Source organism: Ursus maritimus, unplaced genomic scaffold (genome assembly GCF_017311325.1).
Source record: "Ursus maritimus isolate PB19 unplaced genomic scaffold, ASM1731132v1 scaffold_7, whole genome shotgun sequence".
Lineage (NCBI taxonomy): Eukaryota > Metazoa > Chordata > Mammalia > Carnivora > Ursidae > Ursus > Ursus maritimus.
The window spans coordinates 55,394,186-55,416,171 of NW_024426885.1; the positions used below are offsets into that span (position 1 = coordinate 55,394,186).

At 46.9% G+C, this 21,986-nt stretch overlaps 1 protein-coding gene across 1 annotated transcript; it reads right to left on the bottom strand.

The window, feature by feature from the left end:
• Positions 1 to 1,406: 1,406 nt before the first annotated feature.
• Positions 1,407 to 4,389, bottom strand: FAM241B (family with sequence similarity 241 member B). The gene is made up of 3 exons (XM_040624779.1): positions 4,283 to 4,389; positions 2,921 to 3,069; positions 1,407 to 2,198 (listed from the first exon to the last, which is right to left on the bottom strand). Exons 2-3 carry the CDS (start codon positions 3,011 to 3,013, stop codon positions 1,929 to 1,931), a joined length of 363 nt encoding a protein of 120 aa, XP_040480713.1. The 5' UTR covers positions 3,014 to 3,069; positions 4,283 to 4,389; the 3' UTR covers positions 1,407 to 1,928.
• Positions 4,390 to 21,986: the final 17,597 nt, after the last annotated feature.

Consider the following 21,986-nt stretch of genomic DNA (forward strand, 5'->3'; position numbering starts at 1 on the left):
AAAAGCCTGGTCTCCCCTGCCTTCTCTGAAGAACCCTCAATTCTCCTCAGAAGGCTCGGGCTTTGGGAACAAAAACGAAATTCTAGAAAAAAGACAGTTCTCAGCCCTGAATTTGTGGCCCCGGATTCATACCCCTTAAAGGAACTTTATATATCGGGGGTTCATTCAAGATTCGTTTCTCAGAATCCCACAGCTTTGCAAGGAAAGAAGAAAGGGAAAGCCTGGCCCCAAAGGGCCATGCAGGGGTGGGTGGGGGCAGTTTGAGGGAAAGGGGAGTGCGGTGCAGGGTCCTTCCTTCTCCACTGTCAGGCCAGAGCCACAGGAACGTGGGGGTTGGGCGAGTGTATGGCAGGTATGCGGGGCAGGAGGAGCAGCACGGGGACAGCAGGGACCCCAGCCAGACCTGGGCACCACCTCCCCTCGCCCAGGCCCCGCGGAAGCCGCTCCTTTCCCTCCTTCCCCTCTCTGCACCGCCCGCAAGGGCCCAGCACCCTCCCTTCCATATGCCCATCATGAAGGGAAGCCATGTTCCAACAGCTGCTGAAAAATCAAGACACAGAAAACACGGAGAAAGGAGTCCTGTTCCAACACCGCAAAGCTCCCTCAGGAATGTCTGCGATAAAGGCCGCCAGCCCCCTCAAGGGCAGCGGGGAGCACGGGAGGAGCACAGGAGGAGCACGGAGGTAGATGGGGGGGCAGGGGAGGCAGGGACAGAATGGATCTCAATCTCAAACTCGCCCCCATCCTCCGCACATACGCCCATGATGGTAGGCTCCAGAGCCCTGGCCTTCAAGAAGCACCGCCCAAACCTGCCTTCCTCCCCCAACCCCAGAAGAATCCTAAGAGGAGGGTGCAACACCTCGCCCCCTGACAAGGGAAGCCTCAGGCTCAGCCAGCCTCCCTCTGACCGCTGTGGGCCCGGAGCCCTCAGTCATCCCCCAGCAGGAACTCCACACAGACCCAGGGCTTCCCAGCCACGACTCAAGGCCTCCACTCTGAGAAGCAGGGCAGCCTCACCCCACACGCATGGAGTAGTCAGTGCCAAGACCTCCTGGCTTTTAAGGAGGATGCGGCCCAGCAGGGAGGCGGAGCAGCCTCTAGTCAGAGCCCCTGGGCAAGGGAGCCCTGCACCCCGGCTGTGCCGACCCCATAGCCTCATCGGCCATTCTGGCCAGAGGACCCCACCCCCCACCAGGCTGACATCTCAGAGTCAGCCAGAAGTCATCCAAGCATCAGACAAGCGGCCCACATCCAGGCTTTACCCGGACCCCCTCCAGGCTCCCAAACCCCCAACCCCGTCAGATGCCACCTCCACCCTGTTCCCAGTCCCAATCACTCTCAACCACCTTCGTGTCTTCCAGATGTCCACACAGCCATACAATTGCTTATGAATGTCTTCACACGGATTCATTTTCAGTTAAATTTATTTATTGAAAATGCCACCACGTATGCCAGTACGACTTGTCATAAATACAAGGTAGCCAATTAAAAATAGACCATTAAAACTAAACAGCTATAAAAGTCTGGAAACTTTTCCCAACAGCCTTAAGCCCAAGGCCTTCTCCCGAGTAACAGGCGAAGTCATGCACGAGTTCCAGAGGCTTGAGAACATATTGGCACCAAGCTGAGACTTTCTTCTTGGCATAAAAGGATTGGAAAAGAATTGGAAAGGGAATCCCTTTCTTGCTGACTCTGGGCTTAAAGCAGGCCCAATACTACCTAGAAACATCTCAAGGGAAGGTGGGTATGCACCCAGCACTCGGGAACGCAGGACTGGAGGCCTCCTCTGCCTCAGGCTTCACGCACCCCGGGGAACACCTTCTATGCGCGTGCCTGCAGGGCACAAGCAGACCCTCCCCGTGTGCCTGTTCTCACCCCACGGCCCCAGAACTCCCTCTCCCACGTGCCCGCCCCGCTTGCTCCCAGGGTCACCGCTGACTCAGGTGGGACACCAGGTAGACGAGGCCCACGAGCAGGAGCCCACGCACGCCAAGCATCATGAGCAGGAACAGAAGCAGGATGGACGTCACCGGCTCCACAGCGTGGTTGCCGAGATGCCACTGGGGGAAGCCCATGTTCACCAGCTGCCGGTTGAGATCACTGAAGGGGGACGGAGCAGCACCCAGCCTAGCCCCCGCCTGCTGCTGGCGAGGGCCGGAACCCCCCAGGGGGGCACCATGGCCCCTGTTGAGAAAGCTCTGGAAGGTGAAGACAGAGAGAGAGAAATGAATCTAGAGAAAGCGTCCGTGGAGTTGAGGTATCAGGCAACAGGGGAATCTTCTGGGCTGGGCTGGCCCCCGCCCTCCCTTCCAGCCCCCGGAGGGCCACACCTCCCTTCCTCAGCAATCCCCGGATGCCCCCCTGCAGGGATCCCCGCCATTGAGTCACAAGCTCTCGGAGTATAGAAGGTGCCAGGCTGTACTCCCCACGTCCTGCCAGGGAGAAGGTGCCCAGGTCAGAGAAGAGAGGAAGGGGGCAAGGAGGGCTGGACCCTAGGGCAGAGCTTGGGAGCAGCCATTTCCAATACTCCTCGCTCCTCCCTCTAACACCATCACTGGGTGGCCGTGGGCTCTTCTTCTCCACTTTCTCCAGTGTTCTCTCAGCCAGCACACTCTTCAAAGAAAGAGGCTGGCTCCAGCGGGCTTAGCCAGGGCAAGGGAGAGCGCTCTTGGATCCCAGGTCTAGAAGGCTGCCCGGCAGAGCGAGAACTGCGGAGGCGGGCGGCTGCTACTGCGGATTGCAGGAAGTCTGCGATCTTCCCCAAGTCTGGACCCTCAGGCTCCTTAGCCCGGCTCTCTGCAAAGACGGCTCTGGCCAGAGAAGCCTAATGACCAGCAAGAGAGCTTCTGGTTGCTCAGGAGTCACTGACGCGGAGGGCGGGAGGCCAGCCGCTCCCCTGCCAAGGGCGCTGGGCGCCTACCTGTCGAGGGGTGCTGCTGCGTGATGGGAGAGTGTTCCTCACGCGGGGGTCATCATCCTGCACAATTTCCCCATTGGCCAAGATCCGCACCATCCTCCCAGGAGCGATGGGTCCCTGCTGGGCTGCGCCTTTCCTCAGACCTCAAAAACCTGAAAGAAACAATTTCTCAGAGATAAGGAGATGCTTGCCCTCAGTGGGAACCACGCTGGTTACCCTGACTGAGCAGACCCTGCAACTGATGAATTACAAGGAGAGAAATAAATGCATAATTTGACAGATGAAAATCTTCCAGACATTGAGTCCACTGGGAAAACTACCAAAAGGATCCTTGGCGATGGAAGTTCTGTGACCCAGCACCGCCAGCAAGCACAGGGATGAGAGCCCTTGCTACAGCCCAGGCCCATCTCACACCTCCCAACACTCTGGGGAGCTAGGTACAGTTAGAGACCCAGAGAGGTATCTAACTGGCTTGCGCGGGACCCCTCATCTACAGGCAACCGAGACAGAACGTGAAGCCAGGAACTCTGGCGCTAGGCCCTTCTCTGGGCTCTAAACAGGGAGTCCAGGACACCAAGATACCCGGTGTCTCCGTTTCCCATCCGTTAAAAAAGGGCCCATTAGGAGTAAATGCCAAGGACCTGGGCCTTCTCCCCAGAGAGGATCTGGGCCCACTTCAGACCTACTTTAGGTCCCCTGCCCGCGCTCAGGGCCACAGGTCGGCCAGCAGAAGGCACGCCCCTCACCCGCCCCTCACCTCTCAGATAACACGTCCCTCCTTTGCTATCGGGGGCGGGGCCAGCCTGCCCAAAGTAGGGGATGGGGGGTGCTGCTGGGGCTCTGGGAGGGCCCCAGTCCGCAGACCCCAAGGGTGTCCGTGGGCTGGAGGTGGGGGTGGGGTCCTTCCAGGGCTCTCCCCGAGCCTGTGTAAAAGCCATTTTTTCTCAGGAGACGAGCCACAGTTTTCACCTAAATTCTGAAAAGCACTTGTAACACAAATGCCAAAAGGGGTTAAGAGCCCGTGGTCTGTTGCCCTTGGCCTAGAGCCTGGGACAGGCGGGTCCCCCCTCTGAAGCCCGCTGGTTCCTGCAAAAGGCCAAGCGGGTCACGGAGCTCCGCCGTCCCTCGGGGCTTTGTCCCCCCGAGCCCGCTGGGTGGGCTGAGGCCGCGGCCGGCTGGGAGCACCTGACTCGGGGAGGGGGGGGCGGGAGGGGCGGTCGCGGGGGGCGTGCTGCAGGGCAGGGGCGGGGGTGGGGGGGCTGGCTGCGGGCTGCGGAGAGGGGGCACCGCCCAGCTGCAGAGCCCGGCCCCGGGGAGGGGAGGGATGCGCGTCCGCTTGCCCTCGCCCGGGGCCCGGACACCGACCTGCCGGCGCGGCTCCAGGCCTCCGCGGCGTCCACTCCCGGCGGCTCTGAGGCCGCTTCCTCCCACCTGACCTCACAGGAAGCGCGCGCCGCAGCGGCGCGGCCCCCTCTGCAGGCCGCGGGGGGAATTGCAGCTGCCGTGCCCGGGGAGGGCGCAAGGCGGGGAGAAGGGAGGAAGGGGGCGCCACCGAGTAGGGAAGAGGGAGGGAGAAAAGAGGATGGGGAGGAGAGAAAGAAAGGAGGACAGGAAGGAGGAGGGAGAAGAACAGGAGGAAGAAAGGGAGGTGGAGCCCATGGAGGAAAAACCCAGAAGGTGGGAGACCCTCTGCCCTGGGTGGAAAGATGATATTGGCCTAACCCACCGTGAGAGTTTGCTGAGCCCAATGGGGGGATGGCTCTTGAGTAGGACCCAACCCTACCTTCAGGGAGATCCAACTCCAGCGGGAAAGAAAGGCATGAACCACAAGGCAGATGCAAATAACTGTAGCTTGAAGGAAGGAAGGAAGGCTTCCTGGAGGAGGCAGTCTTTGAGCTAGAGCCAGAAGTTCAGGCAGGATAATTGGGAAGAGTGCTAGCTGCCAAGGGAGTGAACAATCAACCTCTGCCTCTTTCCTGATGACTTTCCTAAGCTGTTCCCTGTGAGCCCATTCACCAGGGAGACAGAATGAGCTCTATAGTCCCACAATTTGGGTTTCAGACTCTGGCAAGTTACTGGGCTGCTCAGTCTCTTCATTTGCAAAATGGGGATAATCATACTTCACAGGACTGTTGCAAAGATTAAGACTGAACGTTGCCGGCACATGGCCAGTGTTGATAAACATTGGCCATGATTATCAGTCAGTAGATGTTTCTGGGAGCAGGCAGATATTTGTTGAGTATATAGTAGGACCCAGATGCCCACTGGCCCCTGGTGAGGGAAACAGAACGAAGGGTGAGATGTAGGCCTTGCCTTAAGGACTCATCATCTGCTATCCTGGTTTAATTCTTCGATTATGAAACCTTACCAGTAAAAAATGTTGAGCTTGTCCCCCTGATACCCGTATCCCATTTGTGTATTATTTATGGGCTTGTGGATAAAAGATGGCTGCTAGAGCCAACCTGGCTTGAATCTTGGCACAGCTGCTTTCTAGTGGTATGATGAGCCTGTCATTCAACTTCTCTGGTATGAGTTCCTTCGTCTGTAACACGAGGATAATACCGGCACGTTCGTCACCAGGTTTTTGTAGAGCACTGAGCACTTTGTGTACAGCCTGGCTCGGTGAGCACTCGGGGCTGTGGATCCCTGCTGTCATGACCCCTGCTCCGCTACAGTAAGTCAGTTGTAACGCATGGACCCGAAACAAGGATAGGATGTCAGATAGATATAAAACTGAAATCCTAATGCCTTCTTCCTGCACTCCGATGCAGGGGTTAGTGTGCATATGTGGAAGGGGTGACCCCAGGGCAGGATTCCTGATTGTCAGAGGTGGTCTGCGGATCTCAGAAGTGGCTGCACATTGGAATTATCTGGGATGTTTAAAAACAATCCCAGTGCCCGAGTCCCACCCCAGAAGTGACAAGTCTATGGATCTGGGATGCAACCTAAGTGTGGAGACATTTTAAAAAACAAATTCTAGGTGATTCTAATGAGCAGCCTGATCTGAGAACCACTGCCTTCCATGAACAGAGCCCCACAAGTGGGGTCACGACCTAAGATCCCCAAGGATGGAGAGACCTGAGTGGGCTGGGGGAACTGGGGATGTGTCCAGGAAGTCTTGAGCTGGTACAACTGTTGCCAGAGATGCAGTCCAGCCAGAGATAACCGTGAGAGCCCAGAGGAGGACATTTCTCTAGAGAAGGTCAGAACAGCTTTCGGAGGCAGTAATGTTTGACTAGACGTGGAAAAGACCTATCAATACCAATTAAAACAGCCTCAGAAGGCTGTAAGTCACTTTTTCCTACCTCTCCACTTCCTTCAGGTGTCTCCACCAGCTCAAGAGCCTGCAATGGCTCCCTATTGTCTGCTCCAACAAGACCTAAGTCATTGGCGGTCTCTGACAACCCTCCAAATCTGGCCCCAGCACACTTTTACCAACTCACGCCTCAGCTACACCCACCTGGTCCTGAAGTCCATCACCCAGAATCCTGCTTGGCTTGGGCCTGTCTATCTGCCTAAAGGCCCTCTCCACCCAATCTAAATCCCCCCAAACTTTTATGCCAACAGCACAAACTTCAGTTCTGAGTGTTCCATGTAATAATAATAACCCCTGTGTGTGCAGAGTCCCTGTGCTTTCCAAAGTGCTTTTCTAGAGACCACATCATTCTGTTGGATTATGACATTGGAAGCATAAGTGTGACTGTTCCCTTCTGCTGATAAGAAACTGAGACTCAGAGAGATGCTACATGGCCAGCTCCAGGTCCGTGGTAGAGCCAGGATTCAAATGAACCCGGATTCCCCCTCCCTCTCAGGCTTGTCCCCTCTCTGCTGCTTCTTTATTTTGTGCTTCCCACACCCAATGCCATGAGCATGAGCCTGGGTCCCTCAGCATGCCTTATTGCCAGCAGGTGTGCAGTAAAAATGTGCTTTTCGCTCTTCCGGTCATCATTGCACACTTACTCTTGCACACGCTGAAGTTTGAGACACCCTGCTTTAGACCAGTGGCTTTGCAAACTCTTTTGGTCCAGTACCTTTTACATCACAACCTAGTAGCCACACTCATGTGAAACAGAAGTTTCAGCAGCAATATTTACCCTTTCTACATGAGATATACCATGATATTTTCTATTTTTAAGGGAAAGAAGTGCTGATCAAGATCTCACTCTATTTCGCTATCCATGAATATAGTGGTTCTCAACCCTGATTGCACATTAGAATCACCAAAAGGAACTTGTATAAACTGTTGGTGCTCAAACCAATTGGATCGGAACCTCGAGGAGGTGGAGCGTGGATATCTCCGTGCCAGGTTACTTAATAAGCACTCAAGCTTGTAGGTACTAATATGCGGTTTTAAAAAACTGCAGTAGACGCTCCTCCAGGCCAGATGGCTGCCGCTAAACTGAGAGTTCCTTCAGATACAAAGCAGTGAGTTCCACTTAGCTAACAAGGATAAGCTTGCGTAATAAGCCCCAAGCCCCAAGCCCCAAACAGGAAACACTGCCCAGGGCACATTGTCACAATGACAGTCCCTTGCCTCCTTTGACTATCCAAAGGCCAGGAACAAAGACCAACACCAAGCACCCAATATGGCACCAATCCCCAAGGAAACCCTCTCACTACTTGGTGACAAGTTGACTTCATTGAGCCCCTTCTACCCTGGAAGGGCCAGAAATTCATTCTAGAAGGTAGAAACACCCATTCCAGGTGTATGTTTGCCTTTCCTGCCTGAAGGGCTTCACCCAGCCCCACACAGCCTCCAGCATGTTTAATGTACTGGTCCAGGATCCCATGTAACATGGCATTAGACCCAGGGTCCCACTTTACAGCAAAGCAGGTGCACTAGTGTGCCCATAGCCATGGGATCCCCTGGTTATATCACATACTACACCAGCTGGCCTACTAGAACGTTAGAATGGCACACTGAAGGTCCAGCCCAGGGCCAACTCAGAGACAATACTCAGGGAGAACGGTGTGCCATCCTCAAGGGATACATTCTATACCTTAAATCAAAGGCCCATAAAGCTGTTGTGTCTCCAGTTGGAAAACACTTGGATTCAGGAACTCAGGCATGGAAGCAGCAGTGGCCTCACTTACCATCATGCGCAATGACCCTCTTGGGGAATTTGTGCCTTCCATACCCACAACTCTGGGCTCTGCAAAGTTAGAAGTCCTGCACCCCAAAGCGGGGAACACCAGTGTAGAGAACATAGCAAGAATCCCATTGAACTATTAGCTAACGGTGTAGCCTGAGTACTTTAGGTTCTTGTTTCTGGAAATTAGCAGGCAAGAGGAGGAGACATTGTCTTGGCAGGAGGTCCTTGTCACTGGGAGGAGACAGGACAACCATATTTGGCACCCAGATGGTCCACTTGGATGCCTCTTGGTTGTCCTTTACCTGAGTGTAGTGGTAAAGGACAATGCAACAGCTCTGTCCTCAAAAGGCCACGTGACCAGAAGCTCAGAGCCCTCAGGGACAAGGATCTGGGTCACACTTGCAGGTGAGTCACTGAGACCCATAGAGGTGCCTGCTGAGGGGTAGAAGAGGAGAGAGAAGACGATCATTTGCACCTACAACAGAGGGGACTGTAGTCTGTCCCACTAGTATTTCTCAGGAAGAGCGATCCACCAGTGTCCTCAGAAAGTGGATCTGAACGGTGCGAAGAGTGGGCTGTAGGACATAGGAAGATGTGCTGGCCAGACCCCCCTCCAGGGAGGGACATGTTGCTCTAACTTCTGGGAGAGCACCCGTGGAAACGTCAGCGGTCAGCCCCTTCACACAGGTTGCTCTGCTGCAGAGAGACGCTTCGCCCAAGGTCAAGTCCTTCCACAGGCTGCCCACATTCCATGACAAAGGACATGGGAGATATGCACGGGCTGTGTCAGCTCCAGAGATCCTCTTGAGGTTGGCTGAGGTGGTCAGGTTTGTATCATAACTTCGTTTTCCCCTCTGCTCAACCCTGTCTTCCTCATCGATCTCCTGAACTCCAAATTCCGTCTCAGAGTATGCTTCCTGGAGAACCCAAGATGGAACAAATTCAGCTGGAGTGGGGGGAAATTTAATCTCCTCTACTGTGAGATAGCCACTTGCTCTGATGTTGCAGGCACAGCCGAACGTCCTTCAGCTTCCCAGCCCCCTTTTGTCTTTTCCTTACTGAGCCCTCCCCTCCACCAGGGTTTGACAGGTAACTAGACCTCCATCTAGGTAGCTAGAAAATCCAAAATAAAGGATTGGAATTAAGAAGACATTTTAGTCAGATTACTGTCTATAAATCAATTGTATTCCTAAATACAAGCGGCAGAGTTAGAAGAATAAATTACAAAAATAATACCAAATGAAATACGACCTTAAAAAATATATACAAAGCCCCCAGGATTAATCTAACAAAAAATGTGCTTGGGGTCCTCTGTTCTGTTCCATTGATCTATGTGTTTATCCTTCTGCAGAATCACAGAGTCTTCATGATCATAATTCTTGAAATTGGATAAGAATGATTCTTCCCCTTTTATTCTTCTTCCTCAAAATTGTTTTAGTTTTTGTAGCTCCTTTGTCTTTCCATATAAAATTTAGAATAATCTTGTCTATATCTACAAAAAATCTTACTGGGATTTTGATAGGAATTGTGTTAAACCTGTATAACAATTTGGGGGAAACTAGCATCTTTTTACTCTGTGGAATCTCCCAGTCCGTGTACACACTTTGTCCCTCTGCTTATTTAGATCTTTTTTTCTGTTTCTTCCATCAGCACTGTGTAGTTCTCAGCATATAAGTGCTAGACAGGTTTCACTAAATTTCCACCCAAGTATTTCATTTTTAAATGATTGCAAATGATACTATATTTTAGATTTCACTGTCCTTATGTTAATTGCTAGTATGTTAAAACTACAATGAATTATTATATGTTTGTCTTATATTCCATGACCTAGCTGAACTCTCTTACTAGTACTAGGTATTTTTGTAGATGTATTGGAATTTTCTATGTAAGCAATCATGTCATTTGCAAATAGAGACCATTTTATTTCTTCCTTTCCAATCTTTATGTCTTTTTATTTCCTTTTCTTGCCTTAATGCACTGGCTAGAACTTCCGATTCAATTCTACATTGAATGAGAATAGTGAAAGTAGACATCCTTGCTTGTTCCCAAACTTAAGGAGAAAATCACTGTTTTTCACCATGAAATATAATATCAGCTGTAGGGTTTTTTATATATATATATAGATGCTCTTCGTCGAATTGAGGAATATCCTCTCTATTTCTATTTCTCTGAGCATTTTTATCATGGATAGGTATTGAATTTTGTCAAATACTTTTTCTGTATTGATTGAATTGATTGTGTGATTTTCCTTCTTTAATATGTCAGTGTGGTAGATTATACTGATTTTCAAATACTGAATCACACTTGCATGTCTAGCTTAGTCATGCCGTGTAATTCTTTTTATAAATGGCTGAATTGTATTTGCCAATATTTTGTTTAGGATTTTTACATCCATTTCTATGAAGCATATTGAAGGTTGTTTTCCTTTTGGGGGGTACTATCTGTGTCTCATTTTATTGTCCGGGCAATACTACCTTCATAAAATGAATTAGTAAGTGTTCCCTCTTATTCTCTGGAAAGATTATACAGATTAGTGTTAATTCTTTAGATGTTTGGTAGAGGGGCGCCTGGGTGACAGAGCTGGTTGGGCGTGCAACTCTTGGTATGGGCTCAAGTCGTGATCTCAGGGCTGTAATCTCACGGTCAGGAGATAGAGCCCCACGACACGGAGTCCACTTGGGACTATCTCTCCCTCTCCCTCTGCCCCTCCCCCCAATAAATAAATAAATCTTTAAAAAAAAATAAATGTTTGGTAGAATTCACCAATGAAACCATCCGGACATGGAGATTTATTTGGGGGAGTTTTAAAATTATGAATTCAATTTCTTTGATGATTATAGAGCTGTTCAAATTCTCTTTCCTATTGAGTGAGTTGTAGTAATGTGTTTTTGGCGAACTGGTCCACTTTGTCTACATTGTCAAATACACATTTGTAGAGGTGTTTGTAATACTCACTTATTATCTTTGTAGTATCCGCAGGCTCTGCTATGATAGCCCATGTCTCATTCCTGATACTGCTATTTGTGCCCTCTCTCTTTTTTCCATTCACTCTTGCTAGAGAGACGTCAGTTTTAGTGTTCTTTTCAAAGAATCTGCTTTTATTTCATTGATTGTTCTATTGATTTTTTGTTCTTAATCTCACTGATTTCTGTGCTTTGGTATTCCTTTCCTTCTGTTTGCTTTGGATTTATTTTGTTCTTTTTCTAAGTTCTTAAGGTAAGAGCTTAGATGCTTTGTTTGAGACTTTCCCTGTTTTCTAATGTAAACATTTACTGGTTTATATTTCCCTCTCAGCTTTAGCTGTGCCTACAACTTTTGATATGTTGTATTTTCATTTTCATTCAGTGAATTTTTAAATGCCTTTGTTATTTCTCCTTCGATGCATGCGTTATCTAGAAGAGTGAATCTTCAGGTGTTTAGAACTTTTCTTATTATCTTTCTATTATTACTGGTTTGTAGTTTGATTCCACTGTGGTCAGAAAACACTCTCTATATGAATTCAATTCTTTAAAATTTGTTGAGGTTTGTTTTATGGTCAAAAACAAACTTTTTTTTCCCACTAGCGTAGTTAGAGGTTGGCAGCATGAGAAAGGGGAGGTCCAGGAGGAGATTTGGGGTGCCTGGGGAGAACTAGGTCTACCTCAGTCCAAGAGTAATCAGAAGATCAAAAGCAGTTTGGGAAGACCAGAACTGTCTGGGATAGAGGAAGGAGGAAGGTCCGGGGGGTGAGAGGGATGTTGGACCGCTGGGGTGAAGGGATTGCCCTCTACCTGCTGGGATCCCCCTCAGCCATTCTGGTCTGGCAGGAAGGGGGCAGCCTGCAACCCCCCATGGGCAGGTCTGTAGCTGCCAGATGCCCCAGGCAGGGGGTGGAGGGGGCTCACAAAGGCTTGCCTTCCAGGGAGATGATGTCACTGATCCCCAGCTTTGCCGCCAAGGAAACTGTATGGTGGACATTCCATAGGTGACTGAAAAGAATATATATTCTGCTGCTTTCAGGTGGAATATTCTATAAATCTCAATTATATGCTGTTGGTTGGTGGTGGTGGTGAGTTCTTCTGTATTATTGCTGATTTCCTATCTAGTTGCTCTGTCAATTATTGAGCGAGAGGTATTGAAGTTTCTAAGTATAATTGTGGATTTGTCTACTTCTCCTTTCAGTCCTACCAGTTTTTGTTTCGCAAATTTGAAGCTCTGCTATTTGGTGTACACAGGTGATATCTTTTGGGTAGACTGACTATTTCGTCATGTATAATATCGTTCTGGTAATATTCCTTGCTCTGAAGTCTACTTTATCCTGCTTTCTTCTCATTAATGTTTATATAATATGTCTTTTTTCCATAATTTTACTTTCGGCTTACCTATATTATTATATTTGAAGTGAGTTTCTTACAGATGACATACGTTTAAACCTACTCGGCTGATCTTTTATATGATGTATTTAGATCACTTACATTTGATGTAATTATTGATATGTTAGGGCTTATGCCTGTCAATTTTATTTTGTTTTCTGTTTGTTTTCTCTGTTTTTCATTGCTCTGTTTTTGTTTTCCTGCCTTCCTGTGGGTTACTTGAACATTTTTTAGAATTCCATTTTTATTTATTTATAGTATTTTTGTTATATCTCTTTATCTAACTTATTTAGTGGTTACTGTAAATATTACATTACACATACATAACTTTATCATAGCTGACTGGTGGCATCGTTTTACTAGTTTGAGTGAAGTGTAAGAATCTACTTCCCTTTATGTCCCTTTAATCTCCCAATTATAGTGTAATTGTCTTAAATATTTCCTCTACATATATTCAGAACCACATCAGACAATGTTATCATTTTAGTTTCAACTGTCAAACATAATTTAGAAAAGTCAAGGGAAGAAGGAAAGCCTATTTTATTTACACATATTTTTGCTTACCATGTTATTTCTCCCTTCTTGGTATCTCAAGGTTCTTTTACTTTTTTCCTTTCTGTTTGGAGAACTTCTTATAGCCATTCTTTTAGAGTAGGTTTCCTGGTGACAATTTATTTTAATTTTCTTTCCTTAGAGAGTCTTCATATCTTCTTGCTTCCTGAAGGATACAGCATTCTGGGTTGACAGTCTTTCTTTCAACACTTAAAACAATATTGTGCCATTTCCTCTTGGCCTCATGGTTTTTTGGTGAGAAATCTGCTATCATTAGAATTGTTAGGCCCTGTGGGTGAGGTACTGTTTTACTTCTGGCTGCTTTCAAGTTATTTTTTTCTTTGTCTTTAGTTTTCAGAAGTTTAATTATGATGTGTTTTGGATGGACTTCTTTGGATTTATCCTCTTAGGAATTCATTCTGCTTCTCGGAACTTTAGATTTACATCTCTTGCCAAATTTGGGAAGTTTTCAGCCATTATTTCTTCAAGTACTTTTGCAGCCACCCTTCCTTTCTTTTCTCCATCTGGGACTTCAACGACATATATATTAGATCTTTATTATAATCCCCACAGGTCCCCAAGGCTCTGTTCTCTCTCTCTCTCTCTCTCTTTTATTTTCCCCAGTAGTTTCTCTCTACTGTTCAGATTGGGTTATTTCTATTGTTCCACCTTCCAGTTTACTGATTCCATTCTGCTGTCCATCTACAACGTAGATTTTTTCATTTGATGTCTTCCTGGTTCTTGATTTTAAGTGATTTTCAAATGAAATCTCGACATTTTCATATTATGGTATGAGACTCTGCCTCTTATTTAAACCTTCTGCTTTAACTGGCTTTTTCTGACACTACTCCAGCAGAGGAAGGAGGGACACTGCCTCATTAATGGCAGGTGGGAAGTAGAAGTCCATGTTTCCCACTTACTCTCCATTGGCACCCAAGCAGGGGCCTGAGAGGAGGAGCAACATTCTTCATTACTGCTGGGTGAGAATGGGGGTCTCTATTCCCCAAACGGTCTCCACAGATACCATGGGTTGGAGGTGGGGGGACTCATTACCAGCTAGTGAGGATGAAAGTGACTCCCTACTTGTCCTTCTCTTTTTTTACAGCATCATGAGGGTAGAAGTCTAAGCTCCCCACTTGGCCCTTGCAGGTGTGGATGGGGCCACAGTTCTTTTCTGTGGTGTTTGCTAGAATAGTACAGTTTTTGTCTAAAAGTTTTCTGTCTTGTTAGGTACCTTTCCTAGTACTTTGCTAGAGGGAGCAGTCTCCTTTGGGGTTTCATGGTCTGTACCCTTAACTGTTTCCAGGTTTCTAGCCTCTGTAGCTCCTATCCGGGATATATAAGACAAAAGGGAAATGCAGGGAATTTACCCCTGTGTCGTGTCATTCCGCAGATCCCAAAGTCCCCAACCAGTCTGCCTTCTTGTCTCCATCTTTCAAAGTCTCCTTGTGTTGGTTTTATACATAATATCCAGGGTCGTTAGTTGTACTTGATAGGACAATAGGGAAAAGCGTATTTACCCCATATTCCCAGCAGCAGGCATCCAAGACCAATTTTAAAGTTATGGAAGTGAAGACATTGTGATCTAAGTATAAGAATAATAAAGTGACCAATAGATAGAATCTAGCAACAAATCCATAAACTGGGATTTGTGGTAACAAAACTGCAGAACAATAGGGAAAAGATAATCTTTTTAGCAAGTGGTGCTGTGGTAACTGGGTATCCATAGAAGAATAAAATGAAATTGGGCCCTTACCTCACATATTTATACACGTACCAAAAACAAATTCTAGGTGTATTATAGACCTAAATATGAAAGGCAAGGTAAAGAATCTGGACATATATATACACATACACACGTTCTAGACCTCAGAGTAGAGGAAATTTTCTTAATATGTTATAAAAAGTGACAACAATAAAGAAAATGTTTGATAAATTTTATATATTAGATTTACAGTAAAAGTGAGAACTCCTATTGATCAAGATACTATTTTTTAAAAAGTAAAATGTCTACTATCCAAGAAAAGGTTTCTACAGTGCATATAGCCAACTAAGGACTCCCTCCCAGAAAATATAAAAAGCCTTTACAAATGAATAATAAGATAATCAATAAAAATGTGGGCAAAGGGTTTGAATGAGCACATGACAAAAGAAGAAATCCAAATGCCCAATAAACTTCCGAAGCAATTGTCAGTATCATTGCTACTCGGGGAAAAGTAAATTAAAACCATCTTGAGACACTACCACACACCCGCCAAATAGGCTGTAATTAAGTCTGATGACACCAGGCATCGGTGACGATGGCAGCAATGACAGTTCCCACACACAGTTGGTGGATTTGCAGACTGGCACAGCCACTTCGGGAAACCATTCGGAATTGCCCAGGAGAGGTGAATATTTGCATTCTTTACGATCCAGGACACAAAAGTGAACCCTCATATGCACCTGGTCACGTGCACAAGCATTTTTCATAATAGAAACTGGAAAATAGTTTAAGTGTCTATCAAACCAAGATGGAAAAGTTCATGGTAGTAGCGTCATACAGTGGAATACGGTAATAAAGATGATGAACTCTATGTGCGATGTAACTGAATCTTAAAAATACTCCATTGAAAAGGCATAGCATAGAGAACACCGTCGGTGGTATTGTAATAGCATTTCATGGTGACAGGTGGTAGCTATACTTGCGGTGAGCACAGCATGACAGAGAGAGATGTTGAGTCACAGTGTCGTACACCTGACGTACACTATGTCGTACACCATACATATATGATGTAGCGTTGTGCATCAACTCTACTTCAATCAACTAAAAAATGCTGTACTGGACAGAAGAAGCCAGGGCAAAATCAATCTTACTGCATAGTTCCATTTCTATTAAGATCAGAAGGGGGTAAAATTGAATGATATTGTTTAGGGATGAATGCGTGGGTGGTAAAAATATAAAAAGAAGCAAAGGAATTATTGCCCCAATGTAGGAGTTGGCTCAAGGGGAGAGGAAGGAATTGTGTCCGACAGGGAGCACGCACACAGTAGGCAGGGGAAGCTATGAGGTCCTGGCAATGTTCAATGTCTTGATCTGGTTGGCGGTTTCATGGATGTTCACTTTAAAATAATTTGTTGGGGCGCCTGGGTGGCACAGCGGTTAAGCGTCTGCCTTCGGCTCCGGGCGTGATCCCGGCGTTATGGGATCGAACCCCACATCAGGCTTCTCCGCTATGAGCCTGCTTCTTCCTCTCCCACTCCCCCTGCTTGTGTTCCCTCTCTCGCTGGCTGTCTCTATCTCTGTCGAATAAATAAATAAAATCTTTAAAACAATTTGTTAAACTGCACAGGGAAGAGGGAGAAGCAGAACTGAAGAAGGAGGGCGTTTATCAAGGTGGCGATCAAACAGGTCTATTCTTTCATTAGCAGCGTGTCGAGGTAGGATATGGCCTCTGGCGTCAGTTGACTTGGATTTGAATTCTCTGGCTCTGCTACCTACTAGCTGTGTGACTTTGTGCAATTTACTTAACCTCTCTGTGCCTCCATGGTCTCATCTGTGAAATAGGGATGATGATACTACCTAATGTGAAGATTAATAGCTCTTAGGCATACAGTAAACAGCACGTGAGCTTTGTTAAATACATAAAAATTCACAGATTCATTCAGCGTAAAAATTCTCTATGTACCTGTGCTGTGTTGGGCCCTTGACAAGCCCTCACAGCATGTGGATGTGGGCCTGAGGATGAATCACAGAGCTCTTAGAACTGGGGTTCCCCCCTTAGAGTCAATGCAGCCACCGCCCAATAAAACGCAGGTAGGACTGCAAGCCTAGGCTAGGGGAGCCCACAGGTTAACCAGGGGGTTCCGGCTGTGGCAGCCCTAGGGGGACTAGGACCCAAGCAGGTCCTTGCAGGCCGCCTGCTTTCCCAGCTGGACCTGGGGGCTTTGGGCAGTCTGGCACCAGGACTCGGGCAGCCTCTCCTCCTCCAGGGCTCGGAAGAGTAGAGAGAGGTCAGACTATGAGAAAAGAGGAGTGGGAGCGAGCCAGAGCCAAGGGTCTGGGATGCCTTTCATCCCATCCACAGAGGGAGCAGCAGAAAGAAGTAGGGGGGGCGGGGTGAGCGGAAAAAGGAACCAAAAGCAGAGAATGAGGCCTGCCCAGCCGAGCGCTTTTTGTGGGGTCTTAATTAAGCCGGGAGGTCCTATTGTTCCTTTCATGGTGGAACATATGTTCAGGGCCTGGCTGAGGTTTGGGAATGAGATTTCAATGGTGCTGGGCCCTATGGCCTGCTGGGGAGGGGGGTTAGGAGAGGCAGCCGGGAAGGGGGGAACTGTCCCTAAGCTTTACTAGACCGATACCATCTCCCAGAGTCACCTGGTGGGACAGGACCCTTCAAGTGTTGTTTGGGTCAGACTGTAAAACATCAGCAATGCAGACAAGCCAGGACCCTGGGCATGTCCATAACCTTAGGATTAAATCTCAGTCTCTTATTGGGCCTCCATCCCAAGGGCACTGGCCAAGGGGGGGAAAGTAGAATGCGGACAGGCAAAGGGTCTCAGTCACACGTGGAGCCTAAAGAGGGAAGCCAGGCTGGGTCACTTTAAGAGTGTGGAGGGACCAGGTGACTCCCAAGAAACTGAGGGGCAGAGAAGGGACTTACACAGAAACAGCAAACGGAGATGGTATCTGTGTCAAGGCAACTCTAAGGTGAGACATCCTTAGGGAGAGGGATGGTCTCCATAGAACCCAGGACGCTCCCCCTAGAGCAAGACCCGCAGCATTTGGAAAGAGCCACACCCAGAAAGCCTCAGCGCCAAGTGACAGGTACAGCTGTCAAACAAGAATGTCTCTGATTTCCCCCCCTGGGGTACAAACCAGCAGCTAGGCAGGTGGGCAGGAGGAGGAAAAGAAGAGGGAAGTGGATTACACCCCTGCAGGGGTCCCAATACTCGGGGGTCTGAGCTGCGGGAAGGGAGAAGCCCTAAATAAAGTTGGAGTTTATATATTCCACTGGAAAGGGATGCTACTCGTGACCCATTAGTGATTGGGAAAGCCCCAAGAATGGCCAGAGATTTCACCCAGGATTGGAAATGAAGAATAAGATGGGAGAGCCAACGGGGAGAAATCACAGAGCTGCTTTCTGTTTGCGTCCTAGCACACATCCAGCTCATTCAAAGTCCAGCTGCAGATAACAGCCCTGGCATGATGACTGCCAAGTGAGAAAAGCAAAGTGCAGCACGAAGCATCGGATGGTGTCTTCTTTCTAAGAAAGGGAGAATATAAATGCGAACAAGTAAATAAATAAATTTGCTTATGTTTTAAACAATGGATGGATAAACCAAAAACTAATAAAAATGGTTTCCAATAAGGGGAAGGAGGAGACAGGATTGGAAATGTTTGATGGTGTTGAGTCTGGAGCCATCTAAATGTCTGACATCATTACAGAAACAAAATTAAATCAATACGTTTGAAAGTAGTGACTAAAAATAAAATACAAAATGAAGTATGTGAACTTAACTATATATCAAGGTTGCGGCTTAACCACAGAGAATTATGTCAGGTAGAACCCACCAGGAGGAGTTTATAATAAAGGGTTTATTGCTGTCACCAAGTAAAAAGGTGTGCATGGGAGGAATTTGTAGTGATTTTACAATCTACCATAACTATCCTGCTGGATCCCCAGTAAATGCAAGCAGATGTTGTGGGTTTTTTTAATTAAACCTTATATTTCAAAATAATTATAGACCAATATTCTGTAGTAAGAAATAATGCAAAGGTATCTCTTATGTACTTTATCCAGTTTCCTCTAATAGTAACATTTCACAGAACTCTGGTCCAATATCACATCAGGATACTGACATCAACACAGTCAAGATACAAAACACTTAAGTCAACGCAAGGATTTCTCTTGTTGCCCTTTTAGAATCGTCCCTCCTCCTTCATCCCCTAGCAACCACTCATCTGTTTCCCATGGCCACAATTTCGTCATGTCAAAAATCTTACATAAATGGAATTGAATTGTACACAATCTTTTGGAATTGGCTTTTTCCTCTCCAGAGAATTATCTGGAGCTTCATCCAGGTTGTTATGTGTATCAGTGGTTCATTCCTTTGCATTCCTAGATAGTATCCCACAGTATGCATGTACCACAGTTTGTTTAACCACTCGCCCACTAAGGACAATTCCATTGTTTCCAATTTGGGCTTGTAGGAGTACAGCTATTTGTGATATTGTGATTTATAATAAGAAACATGTATTTAGTCTTCATATTCTTTTCTGATACAGAACTTCTGAAACCCATGGGAGTTCGTAAGTGATAAGAGAGACACGGATGTCTTTTGTTCTTCATGACAAGCTCCTTTCGACCACACCTGAGTGTAGGTACAGGCGGTGACTTGTGGAAAGCTCCTAAGGATGAAGGCTAGCTGCCAGTGGGAAAACCATGTGATCAGAGGATTGGAACATTAGCCCCAACCCCTCGACTTCCAGGGAGGGGAGACAGGCTGGAGGTTGAATCAATCGCCAATGGCCAATGATTTGATCAATAGTGCTCATGAAATGAAGCTTCCTTAAAAATCCAGAATATAAGATACCTAGGTGGCTCAGTTGGTTAAGCGTCTGCCTTTGGCTCAGGTCACCATCCAGGGTCTATGGGATCGAGTCCCACATTGGGCTCCCTACTCAGCCGGGAGTCTGCTTCTTGCTCCGCCCCTCTGCTCATGCTCTCTCTTGCGTGCGTGCTCTCTCTCAAAATAAGTCTTTTTTTTTTTTTTTTAATTCCACAGGACAGGGTTTGGAGAGCTTCTGGGTTGGTGAACACGTGGAGAGGCTGGCAGGGTGTAACACCCAGAGGGGGCTTGGAAGGTCCATGCCCCTTCCCACCTACTGTGCCCCATGTATCTCTTTTATCTGGCTGTTCCTGGGTTGTATCCTTTTGTAACAAACCAGTAATCTGGCAAAGAAACTCTTTTCCTGAGTTTTGGGGGCCACTCTTGTAAATTAAGGGAACCAGGAGCTGGTCAGTCACATGCACAGCACACACACAACCTGGACTTGTGGTTGGCATCAGAAGTGTCAAGGGGCAATCTTGTGGGACTGAGTCCTTACCCTGGACTGATGCTAATACTAGGTAGGCAGTGTCAGAACTGAACTGAATTCTGGGACACTGAGCTGGAGTCGCTGAATTGCTTGGTGTGGGAAAACCCACACCACGTGTGGTGACCAGAAGGATCAGATGTGAAGGAGAGTGTTGTGTGGGGCGGGGGAAAACAGAGGCGTTTTCCCGTACACTACTATAAGGATTCATGTACAGATTTTTGAGTAAACATACATCTTCCTTTCTCTGGGAGAAATGCCAGGAGAGCAATTGCTGAATTGCACTGTAGTTGCATGTTAGTTTTATAGGAAACTGCCCAACTGTTTTCCAAAGTGGCTATCCCATCTTACACTCCAGCCAGCAACGCATGAGAGGTGAGTTTCTCCACGTGCTCCCAGAAGTTTAGCATTGTCGCTATTTTTATTTAGCCATTCTGACAGGGGTGTAGGTATATTTCATTGTGGTTTAAATTTCCATTTCCTGATGGTCAATAATGTTGAACATCTTTTCATATCTTATGTGCCCTGTAGAAATCTTCTTCAGTGAAATATCTGCTCATGTCTTTTGTCCATTTTCTCTTTTTTTAAGAGATTTTATTTATTCATTTGAGAGACAAAGAGAGAGAGAGCACGTGAGCGGAGCGGGGGGCGAGGTGGGAAGGGGCAGAGGGAGAGGGAGAAGCAGGCTCCCCGCTGAGCAGGGAGACTGACGTGGGCCTTGATCCCAGGACCCAGCGATCATGACCTGAGCCAAAGTCAGACGCTTAACCAACTGAGCCACCCAGGCCCTCTCTTGTGTCCATTTTCTAATTAGATTGTTTGCTTTTTTTTACTCTTTAGTTTTGAGTACTGCATTTATTCCAGATTCTAGTCTCTTGCTGGCTATGTGCTTTGCAAATATTTCCTCACTCTATAGCTTGTCTTTTCATCTTTTTAACAAAATCTTTCATAGAGCAAAAGTTTTAAATTTTGATAAAGTCCAATTTATCCATTTTTTTCCCTCTTATGAGTCTTGCTTTTAGTGTCAGATCTAAAAGATTTCTGTCTAGATCCTGATCTTAGATCCTGAGGAATTTTTTTTTTTCTGTAAGTTTTATAATTCTGTGTTTACACTGAAGTCCGGAATTCATCTTGAATTAATTTCTGTATAAGGCACGAGATTTGGGGCGCCTGGGTGGCACAGTCGTTAAGCGTCTGCCTTCGGCTCAGGGCGGGATCCCAGCATTCTGCCATCAAGCCCCACATCAGGCTCCTCTGCTGGGAGCCTGCTTCTTCCTCTCCCACTCCCCCTACTTGTGTTCCCTCTCTAGCTGGCTGTCTCTCTCTCTGTCAAATAAATAAAATCTTAAAAAAAAAAAAAAAGACACAAGATTTAGGTTGAGAGCTCTTGTTTGTGTCCTTTGTTTTGTTTGCCTATGGACGTCTACTTGTACCAGCATCATTTGCTGAAAACGCTATCTTTCCTCTATTGAATTGTTTTTACGCCTTTATTAAAAATAAGCTAGGCAAATTCACGTGGGCTTACTTCTGGGTTCTCTATTCTGTTCCCCGTGTCTCTGATCTGGGCATCCACCCCTCCACCGATACTGCGGAGTCTGGGTTACTGTACTGCACAATAACCTGGAAGTCAAGTAGACTTAATATCAGTCTCCCTTTTTAAAATTGTTTTAGCTATTCTAGTTCCTTTGCCTTTCCATATAATTTTAGAATAATCTTGTCCATATCTGCAAAAAATCTTGCTCTTTTTTTAAAGGTTTTATTTTTCAAGTAATCTCTATTCCCAACATGGGACTCGAACTTACAGCCCCAAGATCAAAAGTTGCATGCTCTACCTGTCAACCCAGCCAGGCGCCCCTTGCTGGGGTTTTGATAGGAATTGTGTTGAGCCTATAAATCAATTTGGGAAGAACTGACAACACTACTATATTGAATTTTCTTTTTTTTTTTTTTAAAGATTTTATTTCTTTATTTGACAGAGATAGAGACAGCCAGCG